Genomic DNA, 15,562 nt, shown 5'->3' with positions numbered 1-15,562 from the left:
CCTTTCCGAATGTCAACATTTTTCTTTAAGTTCCTTCTTATTTCGCTAAAATAGGCCTCTGCATGAAGAATGATTTGATTCCCCCCTCTGACAACATTACTAGCTCCAGGATCAGTCATTTTCACATTTGACTCCCTAACATTCATGTTACATTAAATCAAAGGTCTTTAGTAGTTTTCTCATTCATTCTTGTGCATTGCATGCTAACATTGCTCGATAAGACTGACGATTCTTGTTTGTTTGAGGGTTTGGGGTTCAAATGGTTCTTCAATATTGTCATTGGTTATATTTTGCTAATAATAATTTCTTTATCTGTTAATGGTTTATTATGAGTTATGACTGTTAAACATCGTATATTTAGAAAGTTATATCATGAAGCAATTAGACAAAATAAGGGTGTCTACTTTTTCAGACGATCAACCTACAAGAAATAGAATGTTCTTTTCCTATATGGCTCTCCATCTCTGGGAGTTAAATATTGATGCAGACGATTATTGAATTTCTTTTGCAGCTTTTATCGATGCCAGTTTGATTCTGCAAATGGAGGAGAGATGACACAACTTGAATATTACAATTTCCTCAAGACAGATGAGACATTCTAATAAAAATGCATCTTGTATATATCTTCAGTGGCCCTTGCTGTGAATACTCTTATTTTCTGTTTACCTTGTTACCCCCTCCCCTTTTTCTTTTATTTCTAAGTTGTGTAAGTACGAGTATATTGCTAATGTCTCAATGTCAATCGCTTTGCGTTGTATATATTACATTGTGAATCAAAATCAAGTTATGAACTCTCAGAATTCAGCAGGTCTCCGGATTCTTGAAAAAGTGGATGTTCCTTTGATGTGGTAAATTGAATATTACTGTTCGAAATTTAACACAGCAAAAAGGAAGGGTAAAATGTTGTAAGTATGATTTGGCCTGGGCAATTTTTTCTTTTTTTAAAGACAAACCTGGAAGGAAAACAAGTTTAGAGGAACATCTGGATTAGAAATTTAGTAAAGCCTTATATTTTATTGTGTTTTCATAAACATTTAATACATGTTCCAGTGATCTATATCGAACAATGGTTCCCATAAAGAAATATGAACATTTTTATTCTCCAATAAAGGATTAAATGCTTTATACATTATGCAAGAGATTGGGGGAATCTGTTGAACAATAGCGCCAAATCTTAAGCAGGCATTGAATAGAACTCAACAATAATGCCAAGTGGAACCAAATTGTTTATTACTTCGCAATGATGGGGTTTAGGTTTTCCCACCTAATCTTTCATTTTTTCTTGTATATAAAAAAAGAAGAAGCCAAAGCCAAACCTATTCAATTGTCTGTTTTTCCTCAATTGAACAGCAAACTCCAATACCTCGTTCATGGTTACTCGAGCCCCGTCTAGTGCCTTTACAAGCTCGGTGTTTGTTAAGTAAGACTGACATATTTGATTCAAAATTCTATCATGTCTCTCTTCATATCTCACTACTCTTTCTTCAGCCGCTTCAAGAGCCTCCGTAATGAGTTTTAGCTTTTCTGCAGCCACTTGCTTCCTTTGCCATCTCTTGATGGTTGGAACACAAAACAAGAACGATGTAGAGAAGCCTATTATGGCATACACTATGTTGTTATAGCCCATGTTCATGCCTTCCGCAAAACCATGGAGGATATATGAGCAAATATAATAATAATAATGTAGGATTTCTCTCTTGTTATACCTTGCTTCACCTTGGGTTTACATCTTTACTTTAGCTTTAATTTATTATCTATTCTTTCCACTTTGCTACCTTTTCCATATTAGCAAACCGAGTATCAAGGCCACCCTTATATCTAGCCAACTTTGAACAAACAATTAGCCTAAAGTTTAATTTATTAGTAGAACCTAGAGCTTTCTTACGATTTCCTTTAATTTTTCCATAAAATTGTGACAGGAAAATTCAAGCATCACGTGTTAAGATTCATAGTAACCCAGTAGAAATAATAGAGTAACTAGACAAAAGGAAAAAGATAATATATTACTTGTGTATAGTTGTATATTACTACGAGAGAAAAAACCACATATATAAAGAATAAATATAGAGCACTTATTCAACTACTATTCATAAATGCATCACTTAAACTACTAACCACTATCTAACAATCTCAACACATTTCAACACCCCCTCATGGAGGACATACATAGAAAATGATATCTTGATTATTGGATTAGCAGCAATCCATTTGTTGTGATCAATGACTTAAGACAAAGATCTGAACCAGTTTGGTGGGTTCTCAGTTCCCTAATATGTGGTTTTCTTCCACAGATAAGCAAGAATAGTAACCATTAAATTATATCTCTGATCCAGACTCCATAATTATCCTTGAAGAAATTGCAATGACCATGAATTAATTCACTTCTATATGCCAGAGTAAATTGTATGTTAATGTTAGAATAACTGCACACGATAGCCTCGTAAATCACTTATATTTTGTGAGTTTTGCTTCAAGTCTTCCTCGAGAAGTCCTCATATCGTGTTTCATTTTATTGGCTTTTCTCTTTCGACGTTTCCTGGGACTTCTCAGCGTCTCTGGCTTTTTATTGACTTGCATTCTTTCCAGACGCTGGCGACGGATCTCAGGATCAGCCCAACCTTTACCCCATTCAGAGAATGAGGAGTATGGTAATGAGGAATGCGGTTTGTGAGTTTTTGCTGCAAGCAACATATCTGCCTCTGGGTAAACATAGAAAGCTTCTTCACTCATGGACCTGATAAATTCCAATCCCAATTTTGTTGGCTCCGGAAATTTTATCTGAACATGGGTCTGCGACGAGATAAAAACCAAAGTTGAATTACCAATTTACAGTCACAGCTAATGACAGCATGCATGTAACAAGACAGCGCATGAATGGTAACATGAAGACACACCATAATGTTTTATTTCCTCCTTGTATTCAATGCTTATGAGTATGGTTTATATTTCTTAACCTTTTTAAGTTTTGAAGCACAAACTAACACTCAATCATGCAATATGATCATAGGATTTTGCAACACAAATTGGATAAGGACATGTTATTATTAGACCGTACAAACAAAACAATACCTTGTCATCTCCCTCCCTGATGTATCCTTTAGCTTCCAAAATCCGAGAGAGACCTCTCCACAATAATATATCAGTGTTTAGAAACTTTTGAGACTGCATATATGCATAATATGAAAACAATTCACATCAGTTTACAGCAACATAGAACATCATGCAAAACAATGTGGATAAAGTGGGTTCACCTGCTCCCGTATCTTTCCGACAATATTCTTAAGACATGACCTCTCTCCACGTCTTCCATATCCATATTCAAGATGTACATCATCATCATATGAAAAATCCATGGAATAACTACATGCCTGACAAATCAACATCCATGTTGCTTTAGTTCCTTTTTGCTGATGATATCGAATGTAGAAAACATAATTTCTGGACCGTAACAATTTCATATATACCAAGCGTTGGATCCAAAAGTTCACTTTCAAGATCAAAGCTATTAAAAGTAAATACGAAAAGGTGCAGAAAACAGAGCATTTATGAAATTTATTTTATCCTATTGAAATTCAATGAGAGCTAGAGATACATAGAATATGTGCAAGATGGTGCTAAGGTCCACATATCCGGAAAATACTACACAATACTACAATGTAATTCATTTTTGAGAATTAATTGCAAGTTCACTTGGTGAAATTGAAACTACTTGACATACATGACTAGCAGCAATAGTTTGTAGTAATATACACGCCTCGTCTTTCATATTCTGCCTTTGAGGCGGTCCATCAACACACACATCACATCTACATGAAACAGGGTGCATCAAGACAGTGACAACAGCATTAGTCAGCAACTCAAAAGATTCAACATCCTATCAGTCAACACAGCCATAGCATAAGTAGATCGCAACACCACATAATTACCACAACAAATGAATAAACAAATAGAATAAATAAGATATCAAATTACTAGATATTGGTAGAATTTGAAATACATTGCTACAGGATCTATATGGCACTGAGGCCAGAATTTACATACAAGAGACATTTTCTATGACTGAATTCCTCTCCAAAGTATTCCACAAGTGTCTTTGCTCGACAGCATGACGTGTTCATTCCGTATCTGGACAATATACCACAAGATTATGTATCATAACTACAAGAAAAAAATATAGAGGTGTATGCATCAAAACAAACCTGAAACAGTCAGACAACATGATATATGCTTGTTTTGTCTGATCTTCACTTCTTCGACTAGGCAAAAGTGATGGAACTCTCGCTAGGTTTGCAAATAGAACTGGAAGTGCAGTAGGAGCAAGAAATGTAAAAGAGAAAAAAGAGAGTAGGAGGCTTGAGAAATGGCTAAGTGGTGAAAAAGAATGAATCAGTAAGCAACCTACTAATTCAGTGCAAGTCAAGGGAATACGGGTAGATTTGAAAAGAAAGCTAGGAATGAAACTTGCATCATGAGATAAAAATTGCCTCTATAATGATTAAACTTACTGCAGTCTGCTAATTTCCCATCTCGACCAGCCCGACCAGCTTCTTGGTAGTAGGCTTCCAAACTCTGATCAAATTACATATTCAATAGTTTTAGATATCTCCATAAAAAATGAAATCAAGGGTGCATCGAATGAACACAGATACAGATAAATTTTTGACAAAGAGACCTGTGGCCAACCATAGTGGATGATTCTTCTGACATTTGGCTTGTCAATCCCCATGCCAAATGCTATTGTTGCAACAACAACCTGAAAATGATAAACATAAATGCATTCCTGTCATTTGGAAAACCTTATTATGGTTCCCTACAAACCAATGAAGTAAAGGTGAAAAGGAAGAGTGATTGGTAGCAAACACAGAGAATATCGGTAAAATTAATTCAAATCCATGGCTTCATATCACCAAAATTATAAGAAACTTGATCCTTTAATTATTATTTTGGTATATAATGTGACTTAAGCAATAACAAGATTATTACAAAGAAACAGTCATGCTTTGATGCATAATAGGTTTGGCAGGATTTCAAAGAGCCAAAGTTGCAAAATCTTATAAAAGAAAGGACCAGACATGTATATAAATAGAAGTGTTTATGCATGAAAATAAGTCAAACTCATGAACCATCCAAATCCGACATAACAAGCTAAAAGAAAATACTTGTTTGTGTTTTATTGATTGTGTTCCATGCAGTTGTTTCTGAATTTTCATAACAATGGTGCAAATGGCACCACACTATCACTGAGACAAGAAATTAAAATAATACTGTAACTTAAATTTCTGAAGTCTTTGTCACATCATATTTTAAAATTAACAAATGATTACGATAACTGATAACTGGCAACCTGAATTCAAATATAAAACACTATTCATTTGCCTTCATAAAAATTTTAAAGTCAGACATCTATTATTGTTCTGTCAGATTCAAGATCCATACCTCTATGGTATTTTCATGAAATTCTTTGTGAACCCTTCTTAGATGTGATTTGGGCAGCTGGAGATAGAAATTCAGCTCATAAATTAGTTTCACATCTAACAGATAACATAATTCAAATCTTGATAGTTGAACATGCAGCAAAAATTTATAAGAGAATAATGTAAAACTAGCTACCAAGCTCTTTTCAATGAATTCCACAGTAGAGCCTAGAAACCAATTAAGAATAACAGGTAATTAAATTATTCTCCTCCCTATAGTATATAGGAGACATCCATTGGAAATTATGTACTGTACTTCATTGTGTTTAAAACATGATCAACATGATAAAGTCCAATTGATTAAAAATTAAATTTTTAAATGACCATCTACTTAAACAAGATTGAGTATAATCTCATACCGCTGCATTATAGGCAGCAGCCTTCACGCCAAACTTGCATAGATACTTTGCAATTTTCAGCGTTTCTTTTCTCGTTGGTACATATATGATTGCCAGTCCTTGCTCCAAAGGACCTTTAAGTACTTTCAGACTTCCTTCTGGTTCCTTGGGTGGATCATGTATCTCAGATAACTCCCAGTCCTTCGGACGATATTGAGAACAAAATTCACCACAGGTAACTGCATTTATAAAAACAAAAAACAAATTGAGAGTCACAAATGTTCAATGAGATTGAAGTTCTTCACCACTGGCACTGAAATTGCTTTCAGTTTTATGCTAAATATGAACAATAACTCAAGTAAAAAAAATGCCAGAAAGTGTAATACCATCCCAGTCATCCACGCTTTGACAGTCATCGTTGTCATTTTCCAGAAACTCGACAGACAACTCTTTTCCCTTTACAAGATTGTCTGTGTTTCCTGAGTGTACTACATTAACGTCTCTGCCACCATAATCATCATGGTTGTTATCCACATCATAAGGAGAAACATCATCATTATCAGAGATTCCAGCAGCACCAGAGCTGCTGGAAACATCATCCGAGTCCTTTGAGATGAAAGCCTTTTTATTTTTATTGGAATTTAGCTTGCTACCATATACTTTGATCAATTCATGAAAATCTTTCTCATAAAAGGCTTGTGAAGTTCCACTGTGCTTTACCTGTTTGAAGCCACAATGAATCTTAAGTATATATAGACTATAGTAACAGGTTATAAGCGGATGCTAGCATGAAAGTCATAAACATAAAACTCACCATGAAGCGTAAATTAGATCGAAAAAAAGATGTAAGCACAAAAATTGTTTCCTTTGACATGCGTAATGATTTTAAAATATCTTCTTGAACTCTGTGTGTAGCTGTAGCTGTCAAGGCCATCAAAGGTATGTCAAATTCCAGGAATTTAAGTTTGCTGGTACTGAAATTTTCCCTCAGCACAGATAATCGGCTGAAACAAGTGAAAGGCATTTTATGTATAGATCATACTTCTGACAGCAGAATAAAGGCATTTAAGAAATCGTGAAGGTATGCAGGAAACAAAGAAGAAAAGTGACGAATAAGATAATCAGTCAAATTAATCTAACAATTGATCATTGATCTTTGATCTTTGTTTCTATCCAATTCATTTCCAGCATAGAGAATCCTAAAATAAAAATAAATAAATAAAAGAAGCATCAAACAGAGGATACCTATAGTCTGGACGGAAATCATGACCCCATTTAGAAACACAATGCACCTCATCAATTGCGAACAATGCAATACCACGACTTTCTGCAAGCTTCTGCAGTGGTTGTATTAATCTACATGGGATTGCATTGCAATTAGAACATAATAAAGAATGAAAAGACAAACAAAAATGAAGACTTCAAAAGATACTTAATGAGCTTCTCAAAGACCCCAAACAGCCAAACCATACCTTAGGACAGTCTCTGGACAAACATATATTATGCTGTACATGCCTCTCATTGCTTTCTTTTCAACAGTATTGTCAGGTTGCCCAGACCCAAGAAAGCAAGCGCTGACTCCATGTCTTGCTAGCTTTAAGCATTGATCATGCATCAAGCTTATTAATGGGGATATCACAACCACCACTTTCCCAGTTAACAATGCAGGAACCTGAAAGCACAATGATTTCCCTGCAAAAACATCACCATAAATGCAAGTACAACATAGAAATTTAGCAAGCAACACAGAAGGGACACTTAGAGCTAAAGAATGAACCAGATCCTGTTGCAGCAAGGACAAGGCAGTCCTTATGAGCTGCCCATGCGTTCAGCGCTTCCTTCTGAAAACTCTTCAAACACAAAATCCCAAAATGCTTCTGTAAGAGACCACCAACTCTCGTCTCCCAATCAGACATAACAACGAAATTTTCCATTGGAGCAGTTACAATTTGCCCCGGCATCACGGTCACATCATCAGGCATTTCAGAGATAGGCTCATCGTGCTCATTCACCATTTCTAGATCAACAATTGCCACATCATGTATCTTATTGCACACAGTGGACTTATCATTGGTATGAAAATGGTCTAATATGCTCGACTGCCGAACTTGGCTGGTCGAGGACAAAGCTTTTCTCTTGAGTGCTTTTCCATGAGGAGCACGAAATTTCGAAGGCTGTATGGTGGTAGTGGAAGCTTTGGAGCTGGTTGTAGCTCTACCACTACCACTACCAGCCGTCAAGATATGCTCCACAACATTGGGAATAGACAAACCCACTGTTTTAATGGCTTCTACAATGCTGGAATACTCAAAACCCATTTCAAGCATTTCCACAAGCACTTGGTCGAAGGATAAGTTACTGGCACCCATTTCATACCCTGGGAATAGCAAGAATTAACAAACTTGTGTAGCGAATAAAAAATTGAAAAATAGAAGTAAATGGGAATTAATGAGAGGTGAAAAATATCCGATCTTCACAAGAATTATGATGAAATGGCATTATGAATTTTCTGCCGCGCTTGGTGATGGCAAACGCAAAAGACGAAAACTTGGGCACAGGGGCCACATTGAATAAAGGAAACAGCAGAACGGAGAAAAGTAATGCATGAAATTGAAGGAATTGAGGTGAGTGAAGTTACCTGAAGAAATTATCTTCTGAATTCCTCGTCAGGAACCGCGCCAAATGGTTTTTTATGTGACCAAAACATTAACATGAGAATCTCCAACTCTCTGGCGCTCGCGCTACAGTGAATATCGATATTCGGAGGAACCAACTGTAAACGACGCCGTCAGATGAATATCTATATTTCCTGTTTCTCTCTAATTTCTTTCAGAAAAAAAAAAAAAGAAAGATTTTTTCCCCTTTTCTGTTGGACGATCAACACTATGAGGTTGTTGGGCCAAATTACCTATGACAGTTTCTTGTAATGTTTTTGTTAGAGTAATTTTTGTGATGGATTGGTTCGGGGTACAAATCACCAACGACACCACTCAGATAAAGACGCCTAAAACGTCTTTTTTTAAGATATTTTTATGTTGTGTTTTAATTTATTTTTGTATAATTTATTCGGTGTTTTTTATCACATATTATTAAATTCCTCAAAATATTTTCTTTCCAAAAATAATAAAAAATATTTAATTTGGACTAAAACAAAAAAAGTAATAGATTAACTATTAGATTTTTTTTAAAAGATTATTTACATAAAAAAATATGTCACATTCATCAATATATATATATATAACAAGTTAATTACTATATTATTATTATATTATAGATTAAGATTCACTAATTTAAATTTTTTTATTTTTAATATAAACATTAAAAATAAATAAAATTTTTATAACTAAATGTAGTGTAACAAAATATATATAATATTGATTAGTTCTTAAAAAGTTCTAAAAAAATAGTTTTTTTTTTCATTTTAGTAAAATAACTATTTATTAAAGTGGACAAATTAATTATTTTCTTCTCATATACATTTTTTTTAAGACATAAAAATAATTAATTAGGACATTGGTTAAGATAATTAAAGTTACTATTTCATTAAATTTTTAATTTAAAGAAAAATCCTAGTTAATTTTGGTATAAAAATTTCGAATTTGAAAACATTGATAAAAATTATGTTAAATTTTGATTTATTTGATTCTCATTTAAATTAATCACTACATAAGTTAAAGTTCAGTTTTGAAGTTATATTCGAGCTTTAATCTGATTTTCAAAGTTTCAATTTACTTAATTTGATTTTTTAACTTAGGTATCCGTGACTCATATTAGGGTTTTAAGTGTTTAGTTGAAAAAAATAAGATAAAAAAATTTTAATTGTCACATCAAATAATCGCTAGAATGTATAATGTAGCAGTCGTTAGTCCATCTCAACATGTCATTAACGATTTTGTGAGATGAGTGACAAAAATAAGATTAGAAACTAATGTGAGTCATAACTATTAAGTTGGGAGACTAAATTGAGTGAATCGAAATTTTTGAAATTAGATTGAAACATAGTTGTTAGAACCGAACCAGTGATCGAACTGGTCAAGCTACTGGTTCACTGGTTTATTGGTTCAACCGATAAATTACTGGTTGAACCGATAAAACCAGTCTCACGTAAATATAAAATATAAAATAGTTAAAAACTTAAAATTAAAATTTGAAATACATATCTTCACTAACATTTTATGAAGAATCAAGTCTTACTAAAAATAACTAATATAAAAAAACCATAAAATTTTAATACTACAGTAGTATCTTATTTTGACACAATAAAAAAATAATTAATTCACAAACCTTATCATCTAACTATAATATCAATAGATTTTAACACTAACTTCAAAACAAATAACCTTAATCACAATACTAGCAATAAAATATATCAAGTAAATTAATAAATTTTTAGTGAAATTTATATTTATATTAATAATGGTATATAATTAAAATATAATTAATTTTAAAAATAGAAAAAACAAAAATTAAGTTAAATTAGATATTTATGTATACTATATAATTAGTGTCATATATATTACATAAAAGTGCAATGACTAAGTGGTATTTGTAAAATGTGATACTTAGAAGCCCAATGGCTAAGCGGCAATTTGAGGTTGTTTTTGCTTCAAGGTTCTTGGTTCGAGACCTTGTGGAGACATTTCAAAAAAATTTTCAAGCAGACCGGTTTGCACCCGTTCTTAACGGTTCACACCGATTTTATTCCTTAAACGGTCCAAGGAGTAAACCGATCTAGTCCGATTCACTAGTTTTCCAGTCGTAAACCGATCTAGTCCGATTCACTAGTTTTTCAGTCGATCCAGTTCAATTAAGTTGTTTTAATGGTAATTAAGATCTAATAATGGTTTATAATAAAAGAAGCATTCTTTTGCAACAATGAACCTATAGTAGTAGTTAGGGGTGTTCATAGATTAGATCATATTAATATAAATTCACAGTATTTATCCGTATCTGATCTGTAATTTGAGGATATGATATGATCTGTAAGATGATCGGATTGGATCGAATCGGATCCACATTCTAATCAGATAGAAGTAAATATGTTTAAAAAAGTAAACAAAAAAAATTATTGACTTTTTTTTTATAAAAATAAAAATTTTTAATATTTTTTATTTTATGGATATATTTGATATCTGATCCAAACATAAAAAGTGCGAATATCGAATTTGATCTAATGAGTTTAGTGCGGATTAGATCGAAATTTCAGCCATATCCCATCTGTAAACATCCCTAGCAATAATAACTAAAATTTTAATGATTTAACTAAGAGGAAGTACCAAAAAAAAGTACTAAATACAAGAACATTTAATCAAATATTAAAAGAAAATTTTACTTTAAAACAGTTGGACTTTTTTTGCTTATATATATATATATATATAAGTCCAAAAAATAATATATCTAAAATCCAAAAGATAATTATCTAAGGAACAAAAGATAATATCTGGTTTTATTCTTATTTAATTCTAAATCAAAAGTAATTATGACTTGTTCAAATTAGCATTTATAACAATAAATGAGATCATCATTATATAAGTCATTTAATTTGAAATAGCATCATTTGTGATTATAATTGATATATGTATTGCCCACAAATAAGTTAGGAAATTAAATAATTTCCTAACACGAGTTTAATATTTTTATTCATCATAAAATATTTATAGAATTACTTGTAGATAAATTTTGGAAAACATAAAAAAACCATGATTTTTAATTTTATTTTTTAATAATATTAATTTTTTACCGTATATAATTATTCAATTATTTTTTAATCATATATAAATAAATTACTCTTAATAAGACTTTTTTGTGTTATTCAATTATCTTTTTTAAAAAATAAATAATTATTAAAATAATTAAACTTTTCACAACAAAATAATAAAAAAATTATGAACGAAAAAAATTAACCATCCTGATAATTTTTTGTATTTTTATTCATATTTTAATTATAAACATAAATATAATTTAATTATATTATTTCTGAAATGTGACTATAGATATAGATAAAATTTAGTTATATTACCTATATATAGTTTCATTGTATTGTATTGCTTATAAAGTTAGATTATAATTATGACAATAGAATTGTTTTTGTATTTTTATATGTGTGACTAATTGGTGGTGTTAAAACATTACTCTTAATTATAAATAAGGTTTATAATTTAAAAAATCAAAAGACTCAATTAAAAAGATACAAAAAAAATGATATTAAAATATTCTAACTCTTTAAAATAAAAATATTCGAAATTCAATTAAAAATTATTTAAAATTTAAACTCAATAAAAATTTATATTCAATGTGTTTTGTATTAAATATATTTAATAACCTATTATATCATATTGGTTGAAATCAGTTTTTATAATGTTAATTTTTTAATAATACTTTATTAAAAAAAATCATCTTTTCATAATTTTTTAAAAACTAATTAATATTATATATATTTTGTTACATTACATTTTGTTATAAAAAATTATTTATTTCTAATGCTTATATTAAAAATAAAAAAAAATTTAAATTAATAAATTTTAATCTATAATATAATAATAATATAGTAATTATTTTATATATTATACGAATAAAAATTAATTATTTTTTTATTTATAAAAATTTTAACAGCTTGTTATATATATATATATTGATGAATGTGATATATTTTTTTATGTAAATAATCTTTTAAAAAAATCTAATAGTTAATCTATTACTTTTTTGTTTTAGTCCAAATTAAATATTTTTTTATTGTTTTTGGAAAGAAAATCTTTTGAGAAATTTAATAATATGTGATGAGGAATACTGAATAAATTATACAGAAACTAATTAAAACACAACATACACTACAACAAAAACGCCATTTAGCGGCGGTTCCTGGAGCCGTTTAGCGGCGGTTTTATGAAACGCCGGAAGATAGGGCGCGGCAAAACAGATAGCGGCGGTTTTAGTCAACCGCTGGAATAACCGCCGCTAAACATCTATCAATTTTGCGGCGGTTTGCAACCGCCGCTAAATAGTCTATAAATTTTGCGGCGGTTTGCAACCGCCGCTAAATAACAAATAAACTAAAACAACATTTGTTTTGCGGCGGTTCTAAACCGCCGCCAAATTTTAATATTTCCGTTCATAGTTATTAGAATCGGACCGGACCGTCCGGTGGTCCAACTGACTTTTGAAAGACAATAAAATTCTTAAAAAAAATATTCAATCTTTATAAAATTGATTAGTCCTTATATTAAAAAAAATTAATGTTATTTTTTTTGTACAGATACTAATCAATTCTAAAAAAAATTAAAAACTAAATTAAATATTTTTTTATCAAGGACTTCGTAATTCTTTTGAAATATTTGTCAGAAGTCAGACTAAATATTCACTCTTATATTTATGACTGCGATAACAATTATTACTGGTATTATATTATATAAACTATACAATAGTTACAATAGAAAATTGTAGCATTTTATTAGAATTTAGATTTTTATAAACTTTTTTAAGATGATTATTCTAATAAAAATATTTTTAAGTAAAGATGATATTATAAATTAATAGATCATATGAATTATCAAATATTTTAAAATATTATTTTTATATAAAAATATTTTTATAAAAATAATTACATTTTTTATGACTTATATTGTGTTGGTAAATATGTTCCGATCTATATAACTATAACTTTTTTTAGTAGTCACTATTTTGGACTAATCTCATTTGTGACAGTAAACAATTATTACTAGTATAATACAGCATATATAGTAATTAAAAACAATAGAATTGTGTAACTGATAATCGAATTGGAGTTGTTAATTTTAATGATTTAAGCCAAGTTAAAAATCGGTAATAATAGTAGTAGTGATAGTGGTGTTATTGCTGAAATGATTTTAATTTGAAGTAAAATTACATTTGAATTAGGTAATTATATCTTTTATTTTTTTAAAAACATATTATAAAATTTGTTTATCTTTATTATTTTTATTATTTTGAGACAATAACTAAAATGTGTCTTAAAACACATATTAAGATTATTATTTGTAAAAAAATTTAAATTTTTTATTTTAATAAATGCCCAACAAATCATTAAAATAAAAAAATGATAATTTAAAATTATAATTTTTGTAAAATTATAACGTTTTGAATTTTTAATGACTTGTAGAAAATATTTTTAATTATTATTTTTAATATTTTATAGAAGATATATATAATTATTATTTTTAAAAAATGTTTGATTTTTAATTAGTCCAGAATATGATTTTATTTTTTTCTTTTACATCCATATTTGAATGCAAATTTAAATGCCAATAAAGTAAACAAAAAAAATCTTATTGGTAAATTTGTTTACATGAGTTAACATATATAGCTTATTTAACTTATGAAATTTTTATTTATGTAAAACGAATGTAGAAAAAGTGTTAGAAGTTTAAGTAACAATGATTTAAACATATATAGTTTAAGATAGTAGTATTTACTTAACTAAATTATACCTAAATGATTATTACTAAAGAAAACATTGCAATATGTGGTAATACGCATTTTGCGGCGGTTTAAAAGTAACCGCCGCAAAATGCCTAACAAGAAGTCACCGGCGGACATATCGCGGCGGTTTTCGAAAAGAAGCCACGAAATACAAACCTGACCGGCAATATAGCGGCGGTTTGAAAAAAACCGCCGCGAAATGTTAACCTTACAGCAATATAGCGGCGGTTTTAGCAAAACCGTCGCCAAAAGTCGTCCTGATTGCAGCCCCAACCTTTAACCGCCGCTATATGTGCCGCAATTTGTCTTTTCGCGGCACATTTACAAAACCGCCGCAAAATAACCGTCGCTATCTTAAGGATTTGTTGTAGTGATAAAAGCATCTTTAAAAAAGACGTTTTAGGCGTCTTTATATGAGTGACCTCCAATCACCAAAGGTTAGTCGAGTGATTTTGGAGCATGCAACACAAGCATCATAAAAAGGGATTGCAAAGTAAGTGAACCAAAAAATAATATAGTCTTGTTTGGTTCCATTAAATTAATAATTTTTTTTATTTTTTAATATATTTGATAAATTTTTAATAATATTTTTATTTTATTTTATTTAAATATAATTAATAAATAAATTTTTTTTTACATGAAATATAAATATAAAATTATTTTTATTTTTATGAAACATCTTTAAAAAAAATATAGATAAATAATAAAAATATTAAATAATATGAACAATAGATATATCGAATGTTCAATCTACTAAGTATTTAGATAATTATTCTAATATTAAGATTTATGTAAATAATTTGAGATGTAATATATTTTTATTTTATTAGGTAATTTTAAAGTTTATTTTTCACAAAAAAAATCATTGCGTAGTAAAATCTTTTAAAAAAATATTATTATAAAAAAAATTCGAGCATCACGCCCAAATAAGCCATAAAGGATTGGAATAGAGATGAACTCAACAATCACCTGCTAGCGAATATATCTATAAAAATTCAAGCTTTTCCAACATCGAATAGAGAGTTCCCACCAACCAAGAAAAGCGAAGATATTCAGGAGTGACGGAGAGTGCAGAAGCTGCGAAAACCACCAGAAAGACCTCATTCACGCACGCACTTAGGAATTGTCCCAAAGTCTCAAGTAGTTGGGCGACGTTGATCTACCAAGATCGAAACTTGATTGATGCTTTCATCATCGCGATTTGGATGACGTGGCACTGAAGGAACCGGAATGTTAAATGCGTGCGAGAAGGACAGTAGTTCTCATCGAACTCTGTGGAATGAGTTCTTGAGATGA

General features: G+C 30.3%; 2 protein-coding genes across 2 annotated transcripts in view; one reads left to right on the top strand and one right to left on the bottom strand.

Moving 5' to 3' along the window:
* Window positions 1–828, top strand: part of LOC107465321 (autophagy-related protein 18a) — a 3,726-nt gene extending 2,898 nt beyond the window's left edge. Inside the window, exon 4 of the mRNA XM_016084303.3 lies at window positions 512–828. Coding sequence (XP_015939789.1) covers window positions 512–602 — 91 coding nt within the window. The 3' untranslated portion in view covers window positions 603–828. The remainder of the gene's footprint in view (window positions 1–511) is intronic.
* Window positions 829–2,102: 1,274 nt separating this feature from the next.
* On the bottom strand, window positions 2,103–8,575 carry LOC107465319 (ATP-dependent DNA helicase Q-like SIM). Its single transcript, XM_016084302.3, has 16 exons — window positions 8,451–8,575; window positions 7,590–8,189; window positions 7,285–7,504; window positions 7,058–7,168; window positions 6,627–6,816; window positions 6,199–6,532; window positions 5,834–6,051; window positions 5,437–5,493; window positions 4,673–4,753; window positions 4,506–4,569; window positions 4,200–4,299; window positions 4,042–4,125; window positions 3,719–3,806; window positions 3,252–3,368; window positions 3,070–3,162; window positions 2,103–2,790 (listed from the first exon to the last, which is right to left on the bottom strand). The coding sequence occupies exons 2-16, from the start codon at window positions 8,179–8,181 to the stop codon at window positions 2,446–2,448; spliced, it is 2,694 nt and encodes an 897-aa protein (XP_015939788.1). The 5' UTR covers window positions 8,182–8,189; window positions 8,451–8,575; the 3' UTR covers window positions 2,103–2,445.
* Window positions 8,576–15,562: the final 6,987 nt, after the last annotated feature.

This window comes from Arachis duranensis, chromosome 9, assembly GCF_000817695.3.
Source record: "Arachis duranensis cultivar V14167 chromosome 9, aradu.V14167.gnm2.J7QH, whole genome shotgun sequence".
In the NCBI taxonomy this organism is placed as follows: domain Eukaryota; kingdom Viridiplantae; phylum Streptophyta; class Magnoliopsida; order Fabales; family Fabaceae; genus Arachis; species Arachis duranensis.
The sequence above is the reverse complement of the archived record's forward strand: the minus strand, read 5'-3'. Positions and strand labels throughout refer to the sequence as shown.